Source organism: Filicampus tigris, chromosome 8, assembly GCF_054856515.1.
Source record: "Filicampus tigris isolate MCC_2025a chromosome 8, RoL_Ftig_1.0, whole genome shotgun sequence".
Lineage (NCBI taxonomy): Eukaryota > Metazoa > Chordata > Actinopteri > Syngnathiformes > Syngnathidae > Filicampus > Filicampus tigris.
Window position 1 is genome coordinate 22,119,284 of NC_141224.1, and position 18,394 is coordinate 22,137,677.

The 18,394-nt window shown below is 39.7% G+C and overlaps 1 protein-coding gene across 3 annotated transcripts in view; it reads left to right on the forward strand.

Moving 5' to 3' along the window:
• The window catches only part of rspo2 (R-spondin 2), an 81,893-nt gene that overhangs the window by 30,252 nt on the left and 33,247 nt on the right, over positions 1-18,394 (forward strand). For all 3 annotated transcript variants that reach the window (XM_086039055.1, XM_086039058.1, XM_086039056.1), the window contains 3 exons: positions 3,581-3,769; positions 14,015-14,158; positions 14,393-14,581. In XM_086039055.1, the coding sequence (XP_085895181.1) occupies positions 3,581-3,769; positions 14,015-14,158; positions 14,393-14,581 (522 nt within the window). The remainder of the gene's footprint in view (positions 1-3,580; positions 3,770-14,014; positions 14,159-14,392; positions 14,582-18,394) is intronic.

Consider the following 18,394-nt stretch of genomic DNA (forward strand, 5'->3'; position numbering starts at 1 on the left):
GTAAGGACATTACACAGAAAGTCACATATTGTGGAAAACGGCTTCCTTAATATTGGATTCGTTGTCTTCCACCAGCAACTTGAGCTGAGAAAAGTCACTGTGGCTTTTTGGGTTTTCGACTACTTTCTTAACTGAATCGTTGTGGACGCCAGCTCTGACCACAATTATCACATTCACATCACATTCAGAACTAATCAACATTTAGAAGGGGAAACAAGGTTTGCACGAGTGACAAATTCCTGAATTGGACGCTTGCTTTGAATCCAGCTTCTGCATGTTTTTTTTCTTCAATTCTTGTACTCTGGCCAACCACATTTGAATATACAAGATGATGTTATTGTATCAGACACTTCCCATCCCTTTCATCACTCATTGGTCACTTTAGGTTTATGTAGCACTGAAATATAAGCAATTTAAAGAAAAATACAATACTTAGGTCTTTGCAAATGGTAAAGGTTATTGGGAAAACACAAAATGGTTTCACACTAGCATGCTTCAGTTTTGATCAGACTCTAGTTATTTTTCTTTTTATAGTTGCGGTTTGTTTGCTTTGGCAGCATATACTGGTTAGCACGTCTGCCTCACACTCAAGGGGTTCTGGGTTAGAATCTTGGGCTTGTGTGATTTCTCCCATATTGTTATGCATGTTTGGTTTACTGAAGGCTAATAGTTGTGCATGTTCAGTGTCTTATGTCTGAGTGGTTGTTTGATTGTTCCGAGTGACCTGTGATTGTCTGGCAACTAGTTCAGAATGTACCACTGATGTCATCCAAATTTTGCTAGGATAGGCGCCATCTCACTCGTGAGTCCAAAGAGGACAAGTGGCATAGAAAATGGATTGGAGGTTTGTTTAGCCAGATGTGAATAGGGTTGCCAACCGCCCCTTGAAAAAAAACGAAATCGTCCCGTATTTAGAAATATAAGTACGCGTCCCGTATTGAGTTGTAAAAGGACGCACATTGTCCCGTAATATCATGAGAGCCAAATATAGTCCGCAAAATGTCAATGGAATTAATGAACAACAGTTGCCTTTATATGACAACTTACGGTAAAGTTCATAGGACCTTCTCTGCTCTATGACCGATGAGGTGACAGCATATTCAAACACGAGTATGACGATACCGAATCCGCTTATCTTATTGGTGTTGAGGTAATGTCGCTTGCCAAACTAGATGGCGGAAGACAAACAAAGCAGCGTGAATGACAAAGTGACACACCTTCGAGCAGCAATACGACCGACAGAAGCACTACTCCTCCGCAGAATTGATTGCAAAAATACAAAGGACTCGAAAGCAGAAAACACATGGGTCGAAAAAGTGTGAGAACATATCTATCAAGTGCACTACACTGTTTGCTTGCGTACTTTATCCATAGTCCATGGTGGATTGACTGACCTCAAACAAACATGCTTTCAGTGGTGGAGACATACGGAAGGTTCAACAAAACTAGGGGAACCCTAGACAAATTTGTTATCCACCAGGTAACGCCAGAGCTCGATACGGCATGTAACAAATATATTTTTTTAACCCTCTGATCAAGGTCAATATGGGAATGTGCAATGAATGTCAGCATTGTGCAAACAAACAATAATTTTGAGGTGGAATAAACAAGTAAAAATTATTGAGTATATTAAACAGACAGGTAATTGATTGACTGATTGACATTGATGAATATTAGCTAAAGAATACACACACATGCACACACACCCACACGCGCACACACACAACCTTACATAAATTACAAGTTCAAACTTATATGCATAATTTTTACTGTACAGGCAGCCGATATACTACACTTTAATTATAAAGTTGATATACTACAGTTTAATTATAAATATAGTAGAAAAACAGTAAAAAAGGTTTATTATTTTTCTCTTTTAGAAATGTTCTGCTGAACTGATTAAAGGTGAGCTCATTGTGAGCCTCAACTATGACATGTCTTGCTCAGCGTTTTACTCTGCAGTTGTCAAAGACAAACCGCTGCTCACTGCAGCAAGATCTCAGAGGAAATATAAATGGAAAAATAGGCTCCACATAATGTGGCATTGAGCTGTTCATAAGTTACAGGATGAATGGTCTTGAGTTAAGCAGGAAAGGCTTCTGTTTGAGATATATTTATTTTGAGAAATTAATTTTGTTGGAGGCGGCACGGTGGTCGACTGGTTAGCACGTCCGCCTCACAGTTCAGAGGTCGTGGGTTCGATCCCGGCTCCGGCCTCCCTGTGTGGAGTTTGCATGTTCTCCCCGTGCCTGCGTGGGTTTTCTCCGGGCACTCCGGTTTCCTCCCACATTCCAAAAACATGCATGGTAAGTTGATTGGATACTCTAAATTGCCCCTAGGTGTGATTGTGAGTGCGGATGTTTGTCTCTGTGTGCCCTGCGATTGGCTGGCAACCAGTTCAGGGTGTCCCCCGCCTACTGCCCAAAGACAGCTGGGATAGGCTCCAGCACGCCCCGCGACCCTTGTGAGGAGAAGCGGTACAGATAATGGATGGATGGAATTTTGTTGGATTGTAGAAGTACATTTCTGGATAATAACTTTCTAATGTATTCATATCGTTCAAAAATGCGCATCTTATTCAACTCGGGTTTGAATAGTTAAAAATTGTTTCACCCACAAAAAACAACAAAAAAATAAATCACGCCATGAAGGTTGAAGGTAGGTATGGGCAATACCAGTGATTCTGGATTCAATCCAATACCAAGTAATACTGGACCAAATATCGCGATACCTATCTGATATTGATACCGGAAGTGACTTTTAATTTTTTTTATACAAAGCTGCAAACAAAACCACATGTGCTGCCGCTGCGCTCACACCAGTGGGAGCGTACACATCATCAGTTGAACCAAACTACTCCAAACTATTTTGTTATCACTTCCATGTCATCTTGTCAACAGTGGCGTGGACTCCATGCAGTGCCTATGAGTTGTGGGCCTTAACCATGATCGTTCTTCATCCAATCAAATACGTTTACAAAATTCTGGTGGGTGGGACCAGAGCCAGCAGTCCATTTCTGCCAATGCAGAAAGCTCTTTGCCCTTGGCAACACATAGCAAAAATGCTGAATGGATGACAATACAACATTCTAAATTATGGATTAATAAATATATTAAACAGTATATGTGAATTAATTGCAGATATCAATACTTTAGTTTGAGTAAAATTGAGCATTCTGGATCGGAATATCAATATTTTGGTATCGATCTGCCCATCCCTAGTTGAAGGCAGATAGGTCGGCCGTCCCTGCCGATGAGGTGTCCCTTATTTATTTTTACGGGAGTTGGCAACCCTAGATGTGAATGCAGTCATCACATAAGTACACAGTAAGAACAAAGATGGGAAGAAAAGCAAGCACTCTGAGTTTCTTGCGAAGGTTTGGTTTGTTTAGTTATTTTTACTAAGTAAAAAAAGAAAAACAGGAAGCAAATGAAACCTATCTAAAGAGTTGGACCAGAGAACATTACTGTTTTTCAATTATAGCTACGGAAGCATCTGAACACATCTGAGTTTGTTGGATTTAAGGTCCTAAATTTGTTTCCCCTCCTTTGCTGAATTGCCTCTCCTTTATGTCCTGCAGCTAGCTATGGAGCGTACCCCATCTGTAAAGGCTGCTCAGTGTGCTCCAGAGACAACGGCTGTGTAAACTGCCAGCCCAAACTTTTCCTGTTTCTCCGGAGAGAAAGGATGAGACAGTATGGCGAATGTCTTCATGACTGTCCAACTGGTTACTACGGCATGCGCAGCCCCGAACTCAATATGTGTTCCAGTAAGTGATACTGTCCATTTTTTTTGTCCTGCATGTCTACTCTGCAGTTTAACACCTCTTTTCCCCACACCACCCCAGTTTCCTCATACACTCCCAGAAAAAGTGTGTATATACACACACACACTGTATATAGGCGGCACAGTGGCCGACTGGTTAGAACGTCCAGTGCAGAGGTTGTGGGTTCGAATCCTGCTGCAACCATCCTGTGTGGAGTTTGCATATTGTCCCCGTGCCTGTGTGGGTTTTCTCCGGGTACTCCGGTTTCCTCCCACACTCCAAAAAACATGCATGGTAGGTTAATTGGACACTCTAAATTGCTCCTAGGTGTGATTGTGACTGTGACTGTTTGTCTCTGTGTGCCCTGTGATTGGCTGGCAACCAGTTCAGGGTGTCACCCTCCTACTGCCCGAAGTCAGCTGGGATGGGCCCAAGCACGCCCGCGACCCTTATAAGTAGGGGTGGTCGATATGGGATATTTTTTTTAAAAACTCGATAACGATAATTTGACGATATTCTACAAAAAATATTTTAAATCTGCACTTGATTCACAGACCAATTGTGGATAGGCAGCGTTTGTGAACAACATCTAATTTAAATTGCTAAGTACAGCTTCTGCAAAACATAATGATATTCTACGACAATATTTAACAACAAAAAACAACAAATTATGTATAGATTTACATTGATTTTTGGGAATATGTATGTCATTTAAATGTCTCTGCTGTTATTCCATAATGATATGACATGTTGAGCTCCAGTAAGTTCTGGTGTACCACTGCCAACTACTAGAGCAATCAGAGTGAGAAAAAGGTGTTAACTGCAGCAATCAGAATGAGAACAAATTTATTTGATGTGTGACGAAGTGTCACCCAGCGAGAGAAAAAAAGACATCATGACAAAAACCATTCTCATACATTGGCCAATATATTCAGAATAAAGTTGAATAAGAAAACAAAAATTTACAGAAAAGTGCATTTTCCCACTCATTCATCGCTGTGAAATGTAGACTTGTGACTTTATTCATGTTTGGGTGCATGCTGGCGTCACACTAATAAACCGTCGTAGTTTGTGCAACATGTCTCGGGAGTACAGGCTAGTTATGAATGATGCGTGATAAAAGCATGCAAACTGAATGTTAACCGAACATCCAGGCTGTCATGTTTGACTGTGTGTGTGTGTGTGTGCGTGAGTGCGTGCATGCGTTTATATTTGTTGGTTCAACTCGGCGACTGTTTTCTGAGTGCGTGTGCGTGTTTAAGCTTTTGTTTAGCGTGCTTGCGCGGTCGCCAAGTTTTCCTCGTAATCCATATGGCTCGTGGTGCAACAGAATTGCTCTTCACGGTTCCGTTTTGGCACATCCAAAAACGTTATTTCAACCGACGTCAGTCTTGTCAACTCCAAACCATTTACAGACTACGGACGACGTGGACTCGCGCCTCGCTCTGAATCCCCGCTCGACACTCCTCCATGAAATGAGGAGGAAACAGCTCGGCTGCAGTGCGGACAGAGTCACGTGACCGGGTCCGGCCCGCTGATTCGGCGAATGATTATCACTTCCTCCTCCTGTGCCATCAATGCACACAGATTTTTCTGCATCTCCTCATACTTTGCGGCCGTTGGCTGACTCGCTTTTCGAGGCAGTATTAATACATGACAATGTAAAATTACACATTGTGAAAGCAAGATTGACGATGATATCGATAACGATATATATCTCCCACCTCTACTTGTAAGGATTTATTTATATATATATATATATATATATATATATATATATATATATATATATATATATATATATATATATATATATATATATATATATATATATATATATATATACATATATATATATATATATATGTGTGTGTGTGTGTTTAGTGTACAATGACTTTCATAATTGCACAATATTTTCTCATATTGATCCATAAAGAGTGAGAAGAAGCAGTTTTAACCATGTTATTAAATTCAGTTTGAGCTACAAAGATGATGCGCATATTACCATTAAGGCATGACACTAATGTCTCTTGGCAATTTTTTTGCAAGCTTGCGGATTCTAAACTTTCACCAGACTGTCTTATTTATTGGCAGTCATAGTAATTTTGGACTTTGAACATCAAGCCAGTTACAGATGAATTTTCCAGATTCCACACCATCAAGTGTATTTTGACTACAGTTTGATAAAGCAATAACGTTCAAGATTAATAATAGTTTAAATATGAGTAATCTGTGTGACTATTAATTTAACAAAGTTAAACTCCTTCTGTTTTTTTTTCCAGTTACAAAGCAACATATGATACATGTATGAGTACTGTATAATATAACCGTTATTTTACTTGAACATTAACTATACTGTAAATATGGTTAATGTAATCATTTCTGTGTTTCTTGAAAGCTATACTTCATGCAAAATTTCAAACCCTTCCACATGTTGTATTTTATTTCTGTAAAACCGTAACAATAACAGATGGCATTGGAAATGTTAATAATTCCTGTTAAACTTGAACTCGAAAGTGAATCCATCCATCTGGGCGCTTTATTCTCACTTTGCGTTGCGAGTGTGCTCGAGCTTGTTCCAGTTGACATTGGGCAAGAGGCAGCGTACACTATGGACTGGTCACCAGCCAATCACAGATTCCAAAGTCAATTAATGGAATGTCTCCCTCACCTCCTCATATAGCACCCTGTTCTAATAACTATTTTAACGTTAGAAAGAGAAAATGGGAGGGAGAGAGAGATTGAGCAAGAGAATGAGAGAGATCCTTTATGGGTTTACATGGGGCAGGAGGTGTTGGCTGAGTGTTTCTTATGAAAACAGAGAGGAACTTGAAGTCATGTTTCTCTGAGCCAAACTCCTGGCAGACATACTAAAATGAAGCTCAAGTGGATGGTGCCAAAATCTTTAGGCACAATAATATGAACATGTAGGAACCATTGGAAGCTGCGTCAATGTTTTCACCAAACTATGCTGACTTAAAAAAAAAAAACAAGTCAGTGTCATTACATAAACAATAATCTTCAAAGGGCAGGAGAGAATGTCACAATCAAGTCTTTGGAGAAGACTTCTTGAACTAACGTAAAATGATTGCAATTTGGATTTTTCCGGCAACATACAGCAAATTGCAGTAAATCACACATATGTTCACAGAATATTAGCAGCATAACCACCAGTTCATGTTGCAGTAGGACCTCCCTCTAGGTTTGTGCCTGTTGGACAAACAAAATACATTGTAAGTACAATGATGCTTAGTTTTTATTTGTTCACCTTAAAGGGCAAGGAGTCAGAACATGTGCATGTGAAGGTATGAAATTGCAGACATTTTTAAACTCCTGTCCAACAGCTCTCTCAGTCCCCAAAACATGTCACTCAGTATATAAATAAAACTACCGAGGCAATACCAGAAAATGCACACCACTAATTAACAAGGAGAATACGAAAGTCAAGCTAGAATTCGTCAAACGCTGTCATACAAGCTTCAAAAATCTGTTAGAGCATTTTATGGAGGGGTAAGACAAAGATCAAACTTTCCCAAAGGCTTTTGGAGAGGGGAAAAAAAGGATTTGCTTCTGATCCCAAATATACAAGTTCATCTCTAAAACAGTGGCTGTAATAGTATATGGAAATGCTTCTCCTGAGACATGCTCAGTAATCATCATTGATGATACAGTAGATCACATAATGGCTGCCGTAAAGTGAACTCAGAAGGTCACTCATCATTCGGCATGATGTGACCCAAAACACACTTCCAAAACAACAAAAAAGTTCAGAAGGAGAAAGAAGTGGAATATTTCAGTCTTCCAAGTAAACCTCCGGACTTCAACCTTATAGAACAGACATTTTACCTGCAAAAGAGAAGACTGAACTCAGAAAATAAACCACAAGTCTGAATGAGGATGCGGTGACAAGCCTGGAAAAGCCTCGCAAAAGATGAATGAGTCATAGACTTGATGTTGTAAGAGTTTTGCTAGAAAAGCATGCCAGCTTCCAAGTTGTGTATGAAATCAAGGTGTAAGCATGTACCTGAAATGTCATTCTCATATATCTATTTTTTTATGTCAAACCTAAATGTTTTCAGTCTACTGGGGGGAAAAAAAAGTATTTGGCCTTACGGTTCCAATGCTTACTGTATATAATTAAACACACTAATGTTCTTACCCCTTACATGATCTGTATTTTTGTTGCTTGTATTTACTTTTGTCTTATAGTATGTCTTTTTTTTTTTTTGGTGATAGCGCTATGACGTTCTTCTTGTCTTCTTTAAAACCGGCTTGAAGTTTCTTTTTTAGCCAGGCAAAAATGTTTCCAGTGAAGAGAATTCTCTTATCTTGCTGACAGTTTCAGCTGTCACTTCAGCCTTTGTCAGAGCTTTCATACCATGTGACGGGTCTAAAAACAGATAATCGGGTTGGGAAAACCTTCACAGTAAGGCTTCCGGACCAGATCAAAACTGCGCTCCACCACCTGCCACTGTTGAAGGATGGTGTCCCAGGTGTGTTGGAGCAGGTAAAAATTGTCTGGAAAAGAAGAAACTTCAAACTTATTTGAGTTCTTGTGGTTCACATCTTGTGCTGCTAATTAGTTTTGTTCCCTGTTGACCTCCAGTCAGCTCCCCCAGCCACTTGTGTCTTGTCCAGGTGTTCCTCGTTGTCTTTGTCACTTTGGTTGTATTTAGGCTCCATCCACACAAAACCGCATTTCATTGAATCCGCCCAAGTTATTTACAGTTTGGGCATTAGGTCCACACGGAGGTGGCGTTTAGGAGCCTGAAAACGATAACCTTTTTAATCGGTCCCCAGCGTGGATTGAGTGAGACCAAGTTTAATGTGATCATGGCTTTAGGTCGATCTGATCTAATTTCTTAGTTCCCCATGCTTATCATCTGTACTTCATACAGTAAATAGATTTTGTATATTTTGCTGTTGGCTCAGTGAATATTACAGCAGGTAGGCAAGACTTCCAAGGGACAGTGTGCAAATAACACATGTTGTTCAATGACATGATGGAACTGCTTCTTGTGTTAAATGTATTGAAATGTTTTTGACTTAAAAAACACATCTCAATTGAAAAATTTCCCCACTGTGGGATCAATAAAGGCATTCTTATCTTATCTTATCTTACATTTCACAATGCTGAACAAAGTCAAGTTAATGCCATGGTTGTTAAACTGTAATTTATGACAACATTGAGGGTGCTGACATATTGTTCTGCTGCTAAACTTATTCTGGCCGTCTGAATCTAGTCTTGTCTGCTACTGTGGACTCGGGTCACAATCACAAACACAGTAGATGGTAAGATACTTTTTTTGTTAAGCTGTTTGGTGCCCTGGTTACGATGAGGAGAAATAACAATAATGTCAACAGTGACTGTATTCTACCAGTTGCCCAAATGTCATGTATGTGTTTGTATTGAGCTTTCCAAGACTTAGTAGGATAGATGAAAAGCGCATGACTATTTGTAAAACACTTATTTGAAAAAGCTGAACCCAAACCAGTTTGGTTTGCATTCCAAGAGGCCCAATACATGCTCCTAGTAAATTAATTTTGATTCCTCATATACAGCTCTGCGTCTACTCTATTTATTATGGGTCCTTGCTTTGCACAAGTGTCTTTTAGCAGTGTGGGGATAAATTTATCGGTGATACTAGTATTATCCACTCAGTGGCAGCCACACACCAATGTTTGTGGGTGTCAATCCACAATCCACAGGAAATGTGTAAATTTGTAGCAATAGTCATATGGTGCATCCAAATTTGTGTCACATTTCATAATACCTCAGTTTTATATAGTGTATATTCCCAAGCCAAAGTATATTTTGCCATTGCAAACAAGCTCTTCTGCTGATGGAAAGTCAACAATATCCAAAACCTTATTTATTTTATTTTTTTTTTTTTTACATTTGACAATGCGTTGAGAGGCTTATAATGAGTGCAATTTCCAGAAAGCCCCCTCCCCCTGCTGCTATTCACATGCACATATAGGCTGGCCTCAAACATAGTTGCTCGTACCCCTCTGTAGTGTTCAGTAACCACACAAAAACCTCAGATATTCACAGCCAACCAGTATCCAGCCTGATCAGGGCATAGGATTGTCAACATCTTGGAAGCATTGTTGAAGTAAAATTGTGTTTTCTGTGAAAATGAACTGTGCCACGCCATACCTCTCACTGTCTTTCTTGAGATCCAGCCATCGAGCATCCAACCTGTCAGAACATAGTGTCACCAACATCTTGGAGACAGTTTAAATAAAACAGGTCTTTTTGTGAACATATGTGATTCCAACACAGGAATAGGTGTTTCTTTTGGGGGTATTTATCAGTGCATTTTAGATTTGAAAAATGTTAATTTTAGGTTACTGTCCCTCCCAGGTCTTAGCTGTCAGCCATGGGGCATGAGTGAAATGAATTCAGGTGTAAAAGATGGATTTTTGACATTGGTAGCAATGGCATTTTCTCTCTATGCTTCTGAACCATTATCATTCCTCTCTTTTGCAGTCGAATTCAGACGTTTGCGGCTATTTACATTGCATTGCCTGACCATCAAAGCGACCAGTTGCTTTTGGCTTCTTTACTTTACCAAGGGACATTTAACCATCACAGCTTTACTAACCACATTTTCAGATTTGGCAGATAATATAATGATCCCAACAAACCAAGCCCTGCTCCCAGGACATAATAGCCAATAGCCAGACATTTTAAAACATTGAAAATGCATGCTGTTGTGTGACCATACAAATGCCGTGTTTGACCACTGTCTGAACCTCAGACATGCTCGTGTGTGCGTGCGCTGCAGCAGTCTGTGAAGATAATGAAGGAGATCGTGGTATATATTGGACGATTTGTTTGCGTGCACAAGTAGAGCCACTAAAACGTCTGCTGTCGTCATTCCTTCTCTAGGACATTGTGATTGACAAGAACACCGTCTTTGCTTCACCTAGTTTGACATTGGCATGCAGAGGTGCACCCATGTGGAAAAAAACAGCATGGGAAGAGTTGGAAGGAACATGGCAGCTCTGGCCTTTGCCGTGAACTCTTGCCATCCAGAGCTCTGCATGTCATGGCTGAGTGGCAGTGAGCAAGCCAAAGCTTCCATGTCAGCCAAACCCCAGGCCTAGAGAGTAGGTCAGAGCTGTTCTCCTCAGCTTGGATACAAAGAATGGAAAAAATAGGGCTTGTTTTCCTTTTCACATTGCCAGATCTTTTAGGAAATGGACACTCCTGCTATGCAATATCAAGTCTGGTTGGCTTTCAGGAGGAGTCTGAGATGAGTGGTGTGACAAACCATATCCTGCTCAGATACTGTATATAAAAGACCCGGTCTGGAACTCAGAAGAGTAATCAGTCTTTTCCAGGATATTTTAGCACCCTTTCTCTAAGCAGTGCATACTCTTATAATAAACGGCATGATTACACTTGACGCTGTTGACCTGCAGAGGAACAAAGTTTGACTGAAGCTGACATGAGGTTTTGCGTGTCCTTGGTACACTTGGTACACTTCCTCCTCAGACTCAAGCTTCTGCCAAGCATGTACCGCTGTGTGACAGGGGACTCTTGATGACTCATGTCTCAAGTTAAAATGCATCTGAATTCAAAAGTCATGTAGCACCAACGACATCGCAATAATCAAATTGCCTGGGCAGCTTTTGAATTTCCTCTCACAGTGCCAACATCTTCCTGCCTTAATGTTGTAATTCACAGGCAGAGCCCGGCTGGAAGATAATGATGATAATATGTTTAAGTCCTAGGAACACCGGACCATCAGTGAGATCTGATGACCTCATTATTTCTCATTAGTTTCCCAGAGGCACCTAGATGAAGCCTTTAAAGGTGGTCCAGAGGTTAATCCCACTGGGAGAATGAACCCGCTCCCCTGTATCTGTTTGTGGAGCTGCTGAACAATCCACTGACACGACCGGCAGACTCGCCGGTGGTCAATGTGGGAGATTTTCCAGTGCCATAGATAGCCTACTCTGTCCTCGATAGCCTTTTTCCTGATAACTGGACGGAGGGATAGTTGTCTGTCATAATGATCTCTTCCCTACTCATTCCATTCTCTGATGACCTGTGACCCTCATGCTCTTCCTTCTTTGCATTGTAACTCCCAGGGAGGCTCATGGATATGCCGTCCACCTCATCTATCTCATTTATCTTTTATTTAGAAAACAAACTGTCCAAGCATTTTTGTTTTACATTGCTAAAATGCAGTTGTTGTTTTTGTTTAATCTTGTTCAGTAAAGCCTCCAGCTTTTATTGACTGTCGATACCTGAGGATTGCACAACAAGCTGTGAGTGCTGGAGAGTACTGCCAGATGTTCTCTCCCTTATTATTATTCCTCTTTTTTTGTTTTAGGGAGCTGAAAGTCTCCCTGGTGATGACAGGCCTGGGAAGTGTGAAGGGTAAAAGACAGTGTTGTGCTTTCTAATTGCTTTGTGATTTATTTGCGTCCCATATAGTCCCTGAATGTTGCTCTGTTTGTATTAAACCTGCCCGGCGTAGCTTTATTTAGGTGGGAGTGATGAGTAGCAGAAAAGGAGAGAGGTATTCCTACCTCCTTTTACATTCACACATTTCTACTCAAATCTGGATCTGTTTTAGCAATTGGATAGCATTGGATTAAAAAAAGTCACTGTATATGTGGAATTCTTTGAAATAATTTTAATAACAACAAAACATTATGGAAACATGAAATAACCAAATACTTTTTCAGTATGTTATGAAACTTTGTCACACAAATCAATTGTCAAACCATGTTTGATTGCTTTGTGTGTTTCCGCATGTGTGTGTCCATGGTTTGTTTAGACTGCTCTGGAAAGCGTGAGACCAGAGTGAGTGGGCTGAGACCATACTTTAGGGTTCAAAGTAATGCGGGAGGGACCCCCTCGTTTTAGAGGAATGTCGAGGAGGAGGCCTGATGGTTAGCTGGAGATGGTGTAATTAAGGGGTGTGATTGTGAGAGCCTTCCTTTTCCTGGGCCCTGTAAGGGTCACACATACATGTGCAAATGTCTGCATCTTCCGCTTTCATACAGTATATGGAAAATCTCAGTAACAATGTTTAAAAGTTAATGCCCAGTTGCACTGACTTAGAAAGTACAAGACACAAGGACCAGACCTGGTAATGTACCTGAGAAATCTCTAGACGAAATGGAAGTCGAATGATGGCTGTATCAAACTATAAGCCTTGATTCTACAAGCATTACAGGTACTGTAGAATCAATTTGGTATGGTGCACAAAATTTTTGCTTACCAGTGTCAAAAGATGGAAATAAATTGTTTGTTTGAAATGCCTTAAGGGTGGCGTTAAACAATTGCAGCTCACTGACTGGTTGACATAATTTCTGTGACATGAATGAAATACCAAGAACACTACACACCATTAAAGCTTGTAGTGAGTTATGACAGGACAGCAACTCAAAGCTGCTTGTGTTTTTTGTTTCCAGATATTGAAAGCACCAAGCACTGTCGTGCAATCATCTTCTTTGCCACATGACCTGCACACCACACTCACAAAAAAAAAGCAAACTCTCTCTCTCATATATATATATATATATATATATATATATATATATATATATATATATATATATATATATATGAGAGAGACATGCTCTTATATATATATATATATATATATATACACACACACTTACTGTACATCCAACACCAGGAATTGAAAGAGAAGAATTCAAATTTGTGTTTATCTAGACAAAGCTGACTGTTGGCCTTTGTTTGCAGTGCTATGTACCACTTTCTTTACTAAATTAATTGGTAGTTTACACAATTTTGTTGGTTTGATGTTGCACTATTTAGAATAATCTATCACAATCTGGTTCACTTTACCTATGGGGATATGTAAAACAGATGAACGTTTACAGTTCTGAATTGTACTGTGGCGATCTGAACTATACTGTTCTAATCTGTACCGAACTACTTAGTGGATACATGATCTTTATGTCAGTTAGATGCTGTTGCAATCTGCTGATGAACTGCAGGTCATTAGGACATGCAGGACATCATCGGGGTTTCTGCTTATCTCTAAACCATTTGGTTGCTCTTTCAAAAGAAGAAAAATAGCTCAAGATTCACTGTGCGTTTGTGGGAAATGATTCACAGGGCACTGGCAGCTTTTTCTGAGGCATAGACTGTGTAATCCTTTCATGAACTCCACTCCTCAAACCCCAAAGCTCTCAATCAACTCCAGATGAGAGGACCGATCAGCTGGACCCTGATGTCTCTCCTTCTCTCTCCAGGGTGCAGGATAGACAACTGTGAGTCTTGCTTCAGTAAAGATTTCTGCACCAAATGCAAGTCAGGTTTTTACCTACACAAAGGGCGATGCTTTGACAAATGCCCCGAGGGCTTTGCCCCACTGGAGGACACCATGGAGTGTGGAGGTAACAACACAAGTATGAAAAACATGCACATGTTCACATAGAAGTTTTAAATACTGTAGGTTATTTAATTTTTCTCCCTAAACACTAAAAAAAAAGGAGACTGCAAACAAGAAGCGTTTGTCATCCAAAGTAACACTCCCTCACCCAGTGCTAAAGCTTGATCTGGGGTCTGTGTATTGCTTCTAAGTGACATTCTGCTGTGGTTTCTGTGCACATCACTGTGTATGTCTACAGATGGCTGCGAGGTCGGGCAGTGGAGCGAATGGGGAGCTTGCACCAGAAGAAACAAAACCTGCGGCTATAGGTGGGGTCTGGAGACCCGGACGCGGCACATTGTAAAGAAACCACCCAAGGACACAATACCGTGTCCCACCATTGCCGAGTCCCGGAGGTGCAAAATGGCCATGAGACACTGCAGAAAAGGTAGGGATTAGACAACAATGTTGAAGTGAGTTGCATAGCCTCCTAAATCAGTTGAATGATTAAAAGTTTACACTGCAAATATATTAAAAAACAAACATTAAAAAAAACATGACTTCCAATCCCAGACACAGACCTTGTCCACCCGCTCACAGTTCCACCTGTCTCATGTAACCTAGACACACCACATTGTTTTTTCTACGCCTGTGCTATTGGGGCTTTCTGTGGTGTTTCCATGCATGAAATATCAGTTATTTTCCATTGTGGGCTTCAAGGCAGTTTTCTCTCTGAGGTATATTTTCCCCCCACCTCCTTTCCTAAGGACGATCTGCAGGTTACCTCAATGGTGACCTCTGTTTCCTCCCGTCAGTTTGAGAGATATTTGTGGTGCACACAGTATGCGTGTCAAGTCATGAAATGAGAAGTCAAATCTGTGGTAGTCCTTTTTAATGGCTCAACACACTATTTGGTGTGATGGCTTCAGTTTACAGTGCTTTTAAAAATACATGTACTAAACCCTAATGTACACCCTTGTAAACGTTGCATTAGGATAACCAAATACAAAATCTTTATTTCACCAAATAAACAGGCAATTACAGTGGCAGATATCATTTAGGCTGTCAAGTAACGAAACCAAAATGCCTAACAGATAGAGGGCAGTACTCCTGCACATTGAATGTAAGCATGATGAAGTGAAGTGTTGAAAGAGTTAATAAACCTCAATAAAATCTGTTGGTTTCTCATATTTCAATGATACAGGAGCTGCTTCTGCTCTTGCTGCTGGAAACTGTGATTCCACCGCACATTTCTTAGAGCCTGTCCTGTTTGTCAGGGAAATTCTCCCCCAACCCCCACATGCCTCCCAATGCCTTTTGCCTTGCCTACTTGACCTTTTCAAGAGACTTTACTACTATCTTAGATTAGAATCTTCTTTTGTATGCATGGTTACTGTGGTGAATTATCTCTGACTTAAAGGTGCTGATGAAATATTAGTGTAAAGTCTGAATTGCAGAACTATATTCAATCAGTTCCTAGAAACAAGCTGCAAGCTCGCTGTGGTCATCCCTCACACAACTACTTTTTCCCCACTAACGTGCTTACTGTAAATCTCTCCTGACTGAGGAACATCTCTGTTGTCTGGGTTTAAAGCTGTGTGTAAAAGTGTCACTGTATGTACATCACAGCAGTTCCTAATCTTGTGACATGCTTTAGTAGAGGTATTGTACATTTCAGACCCTGGCATGTGTTATTAATTCCCTACTGCTTAACTGCCTGTGAAAATCCCCACTTGACAAAAACCAATGAAACTTAACACTCTTTCCTTTAAACAAATACAATGTAGAAAATGTAGGCTGCTGAAGCTGAATGGGAAGAATAGTTAAAAAAGACCAAAAGACATTGACTTGGTCATCAAAAATAATCGCTTTGCATGAGACATACTGCTTTTGTCACATCGCATGAGAGGCCTGAAAAGCAGGTGATGGGTGACATGTTGCAGCCAGTTTGAGCAGATTAAAAAAAACAACAACTCTCCAGTCATCTCCAGACCTACTTGAAATATAAGCTTTGGAATCTATAAGAGGGATTTATAGCAGTCAAATGTGGAAAATAATCTAAAAATGAACATTTTTATCAGCGTAATTCTCTAGACGCTATACACAACTGTGTTTGTTAAGCGCAGGATTATATAACCCCATATGGATTTTGTGGATTAAACAGAGAGAGGAATTAAAACAAAGCAGCAGAGGTAAGTGTATATCACTTATGGGAATGCTTATCTGATCACCCGAGCATGCATTTCTAAGCAGCTGAATTACACTCAACATTATTGATGGATCTCTGTTTTCAAGCTTAGTCGCGGCATACAGGAACGATGCGGCCGATCATATTCTTTTCCTTATGTCTGGAATGACCTAATCCCTCTGAGAAACTAGACACAAGCATGGAAACTGAAGTGCAGATAATGTCAAGAGGCAACTTGTTTTTACAGCAAATGTTAAGAGCGGTGTAAACCGTGTCTGATGTGTTCCATGTAAATTGCAGGTCAGTGTAAACAGCATACATCGCTAACACTGCTGGGATTCATTAGCTGTTCTCAGCTGGTGTTGCCACAATAACAGTGTCTTGATTCTTCACTCTGCCCTAAAGAAGGGGGTTCATCCTTTGTGTGGAGGATGTATAAAATATGTGATGGTATCAACCATATGTTGTTTTCATACAACTGTCAAGCTGCATTTAAGTAATCTTTTGAAGTCTGGCAATGTATTGTGCTCCCACCAACTGGCTTATACTTATTTAAGGAATATATAGTATCAATGATTGTAACCTTTTACCTGTACGACAATATAGACCAGCTATTGAGGCTTTAGTTGGAAAAAAACTCAAAATATGTACAGTGTAAGTTTGATCTGCTTGCCATAACCTTTGAGTCATGTCACATAACATTTATGTGGCTTAGGTGGTAGAACGGGTTGCCCAGTGAGCAAAGCGTCACTGGTTCAAATAATGGCTCTGACTGTCCGCTGTAGAAGTCTTCTTGGGCAAGCCAGTGAACACCAAGTTGCCTTAAGGTCAGCATTGCAAGTGAGAAATGTGTATTAATTGCCTCACCTGGTTAAACAAAGAATAAATAAAATTGTATGATAGGGCTGGCACATATACGGTATTTTTTTTATTAACTACAGACAAATAATGTATAAATAATAATAATAAATAAAATAACAGAAAAGAGAATGGCTGTGGGCAAATAGTGTAACAAAAAACATTATCACTGAAGCACTTATGCTATGCACGTTAATAAGCAACCACAGATAGCATTAGTGCAAGTTTTAATAGGAGAAAGGCCAATTAGTCTCAGCGAAGGACTGAAAAAGGAGACCAAATAAACTTGGAGGTATTGTGAGGCCGATGGGTTCGTTGTTATTAAATCACAATAAAATGTTTATCTCACTTTTATGGCCTATATTACAACACTGATTTTTTTTTAGGGGGGGAGGCTAAGTGTTTACAAAAATCATTTAAAATCTTGAATCCTGCCAGTTTAAATTAAGAGCTTTGTAAACATTGCCAGCTCAAGATACAATGCCTTTCCTATAATTGCACTTTGTTTTGAAGATTGATGGAAAACAAAACGTTTTGACTCAGTTTTGTTCATGAATATCTATATATCCTCCAAAGCGTATCTGAATTGAAAAATATTGCCTATTTTACCAAATTATTGTGTTAGATTAAATTTGATTCATTATCAAGCCTCTAATTAATTACATATGTTTTTCAATCGAATCTCACCACACCAATTTTTGTTCCGCTTGAGTCAAAGTGAAATAATTCAGAATGAGTAAATTTCCTTGCAATTACTAGTTCACAATTGTGTTTAATCACTTATTTTTAAATGATTGTTGTCAGTGATTTACGATAATTAAAACAAAAGAGATTTGTTTTCCTGATTAAATTCCTATTTTTCAAGCTCACAAGTAACACATTTTTTGAGACCATCTCTTGAAAAATTAAGAATCCTAAATTTCGGCTGGCATTCTACTCTTGATATAGCTTGTGAGGTATTGTGAAATGTCTACAGGCTTCGTTAATAGCTGCTCCAGTAGTATGTGTTTTGCACTGTGGGAAGGTAAAGGTGTGAACAGTTATCATGACCCTCTTGCATATTAATGCCATGAAGGAATTGCCTGCAGAAATTTCGTAGCAACCACTGTCATCCGATTGAACACGTGAAGTTCAAATTGTCATTTTATTACATTACAATAGGCGTTAACAGTTAAGAAATATATTTTTCAACCATTCCTTAGCATATACTGTAAA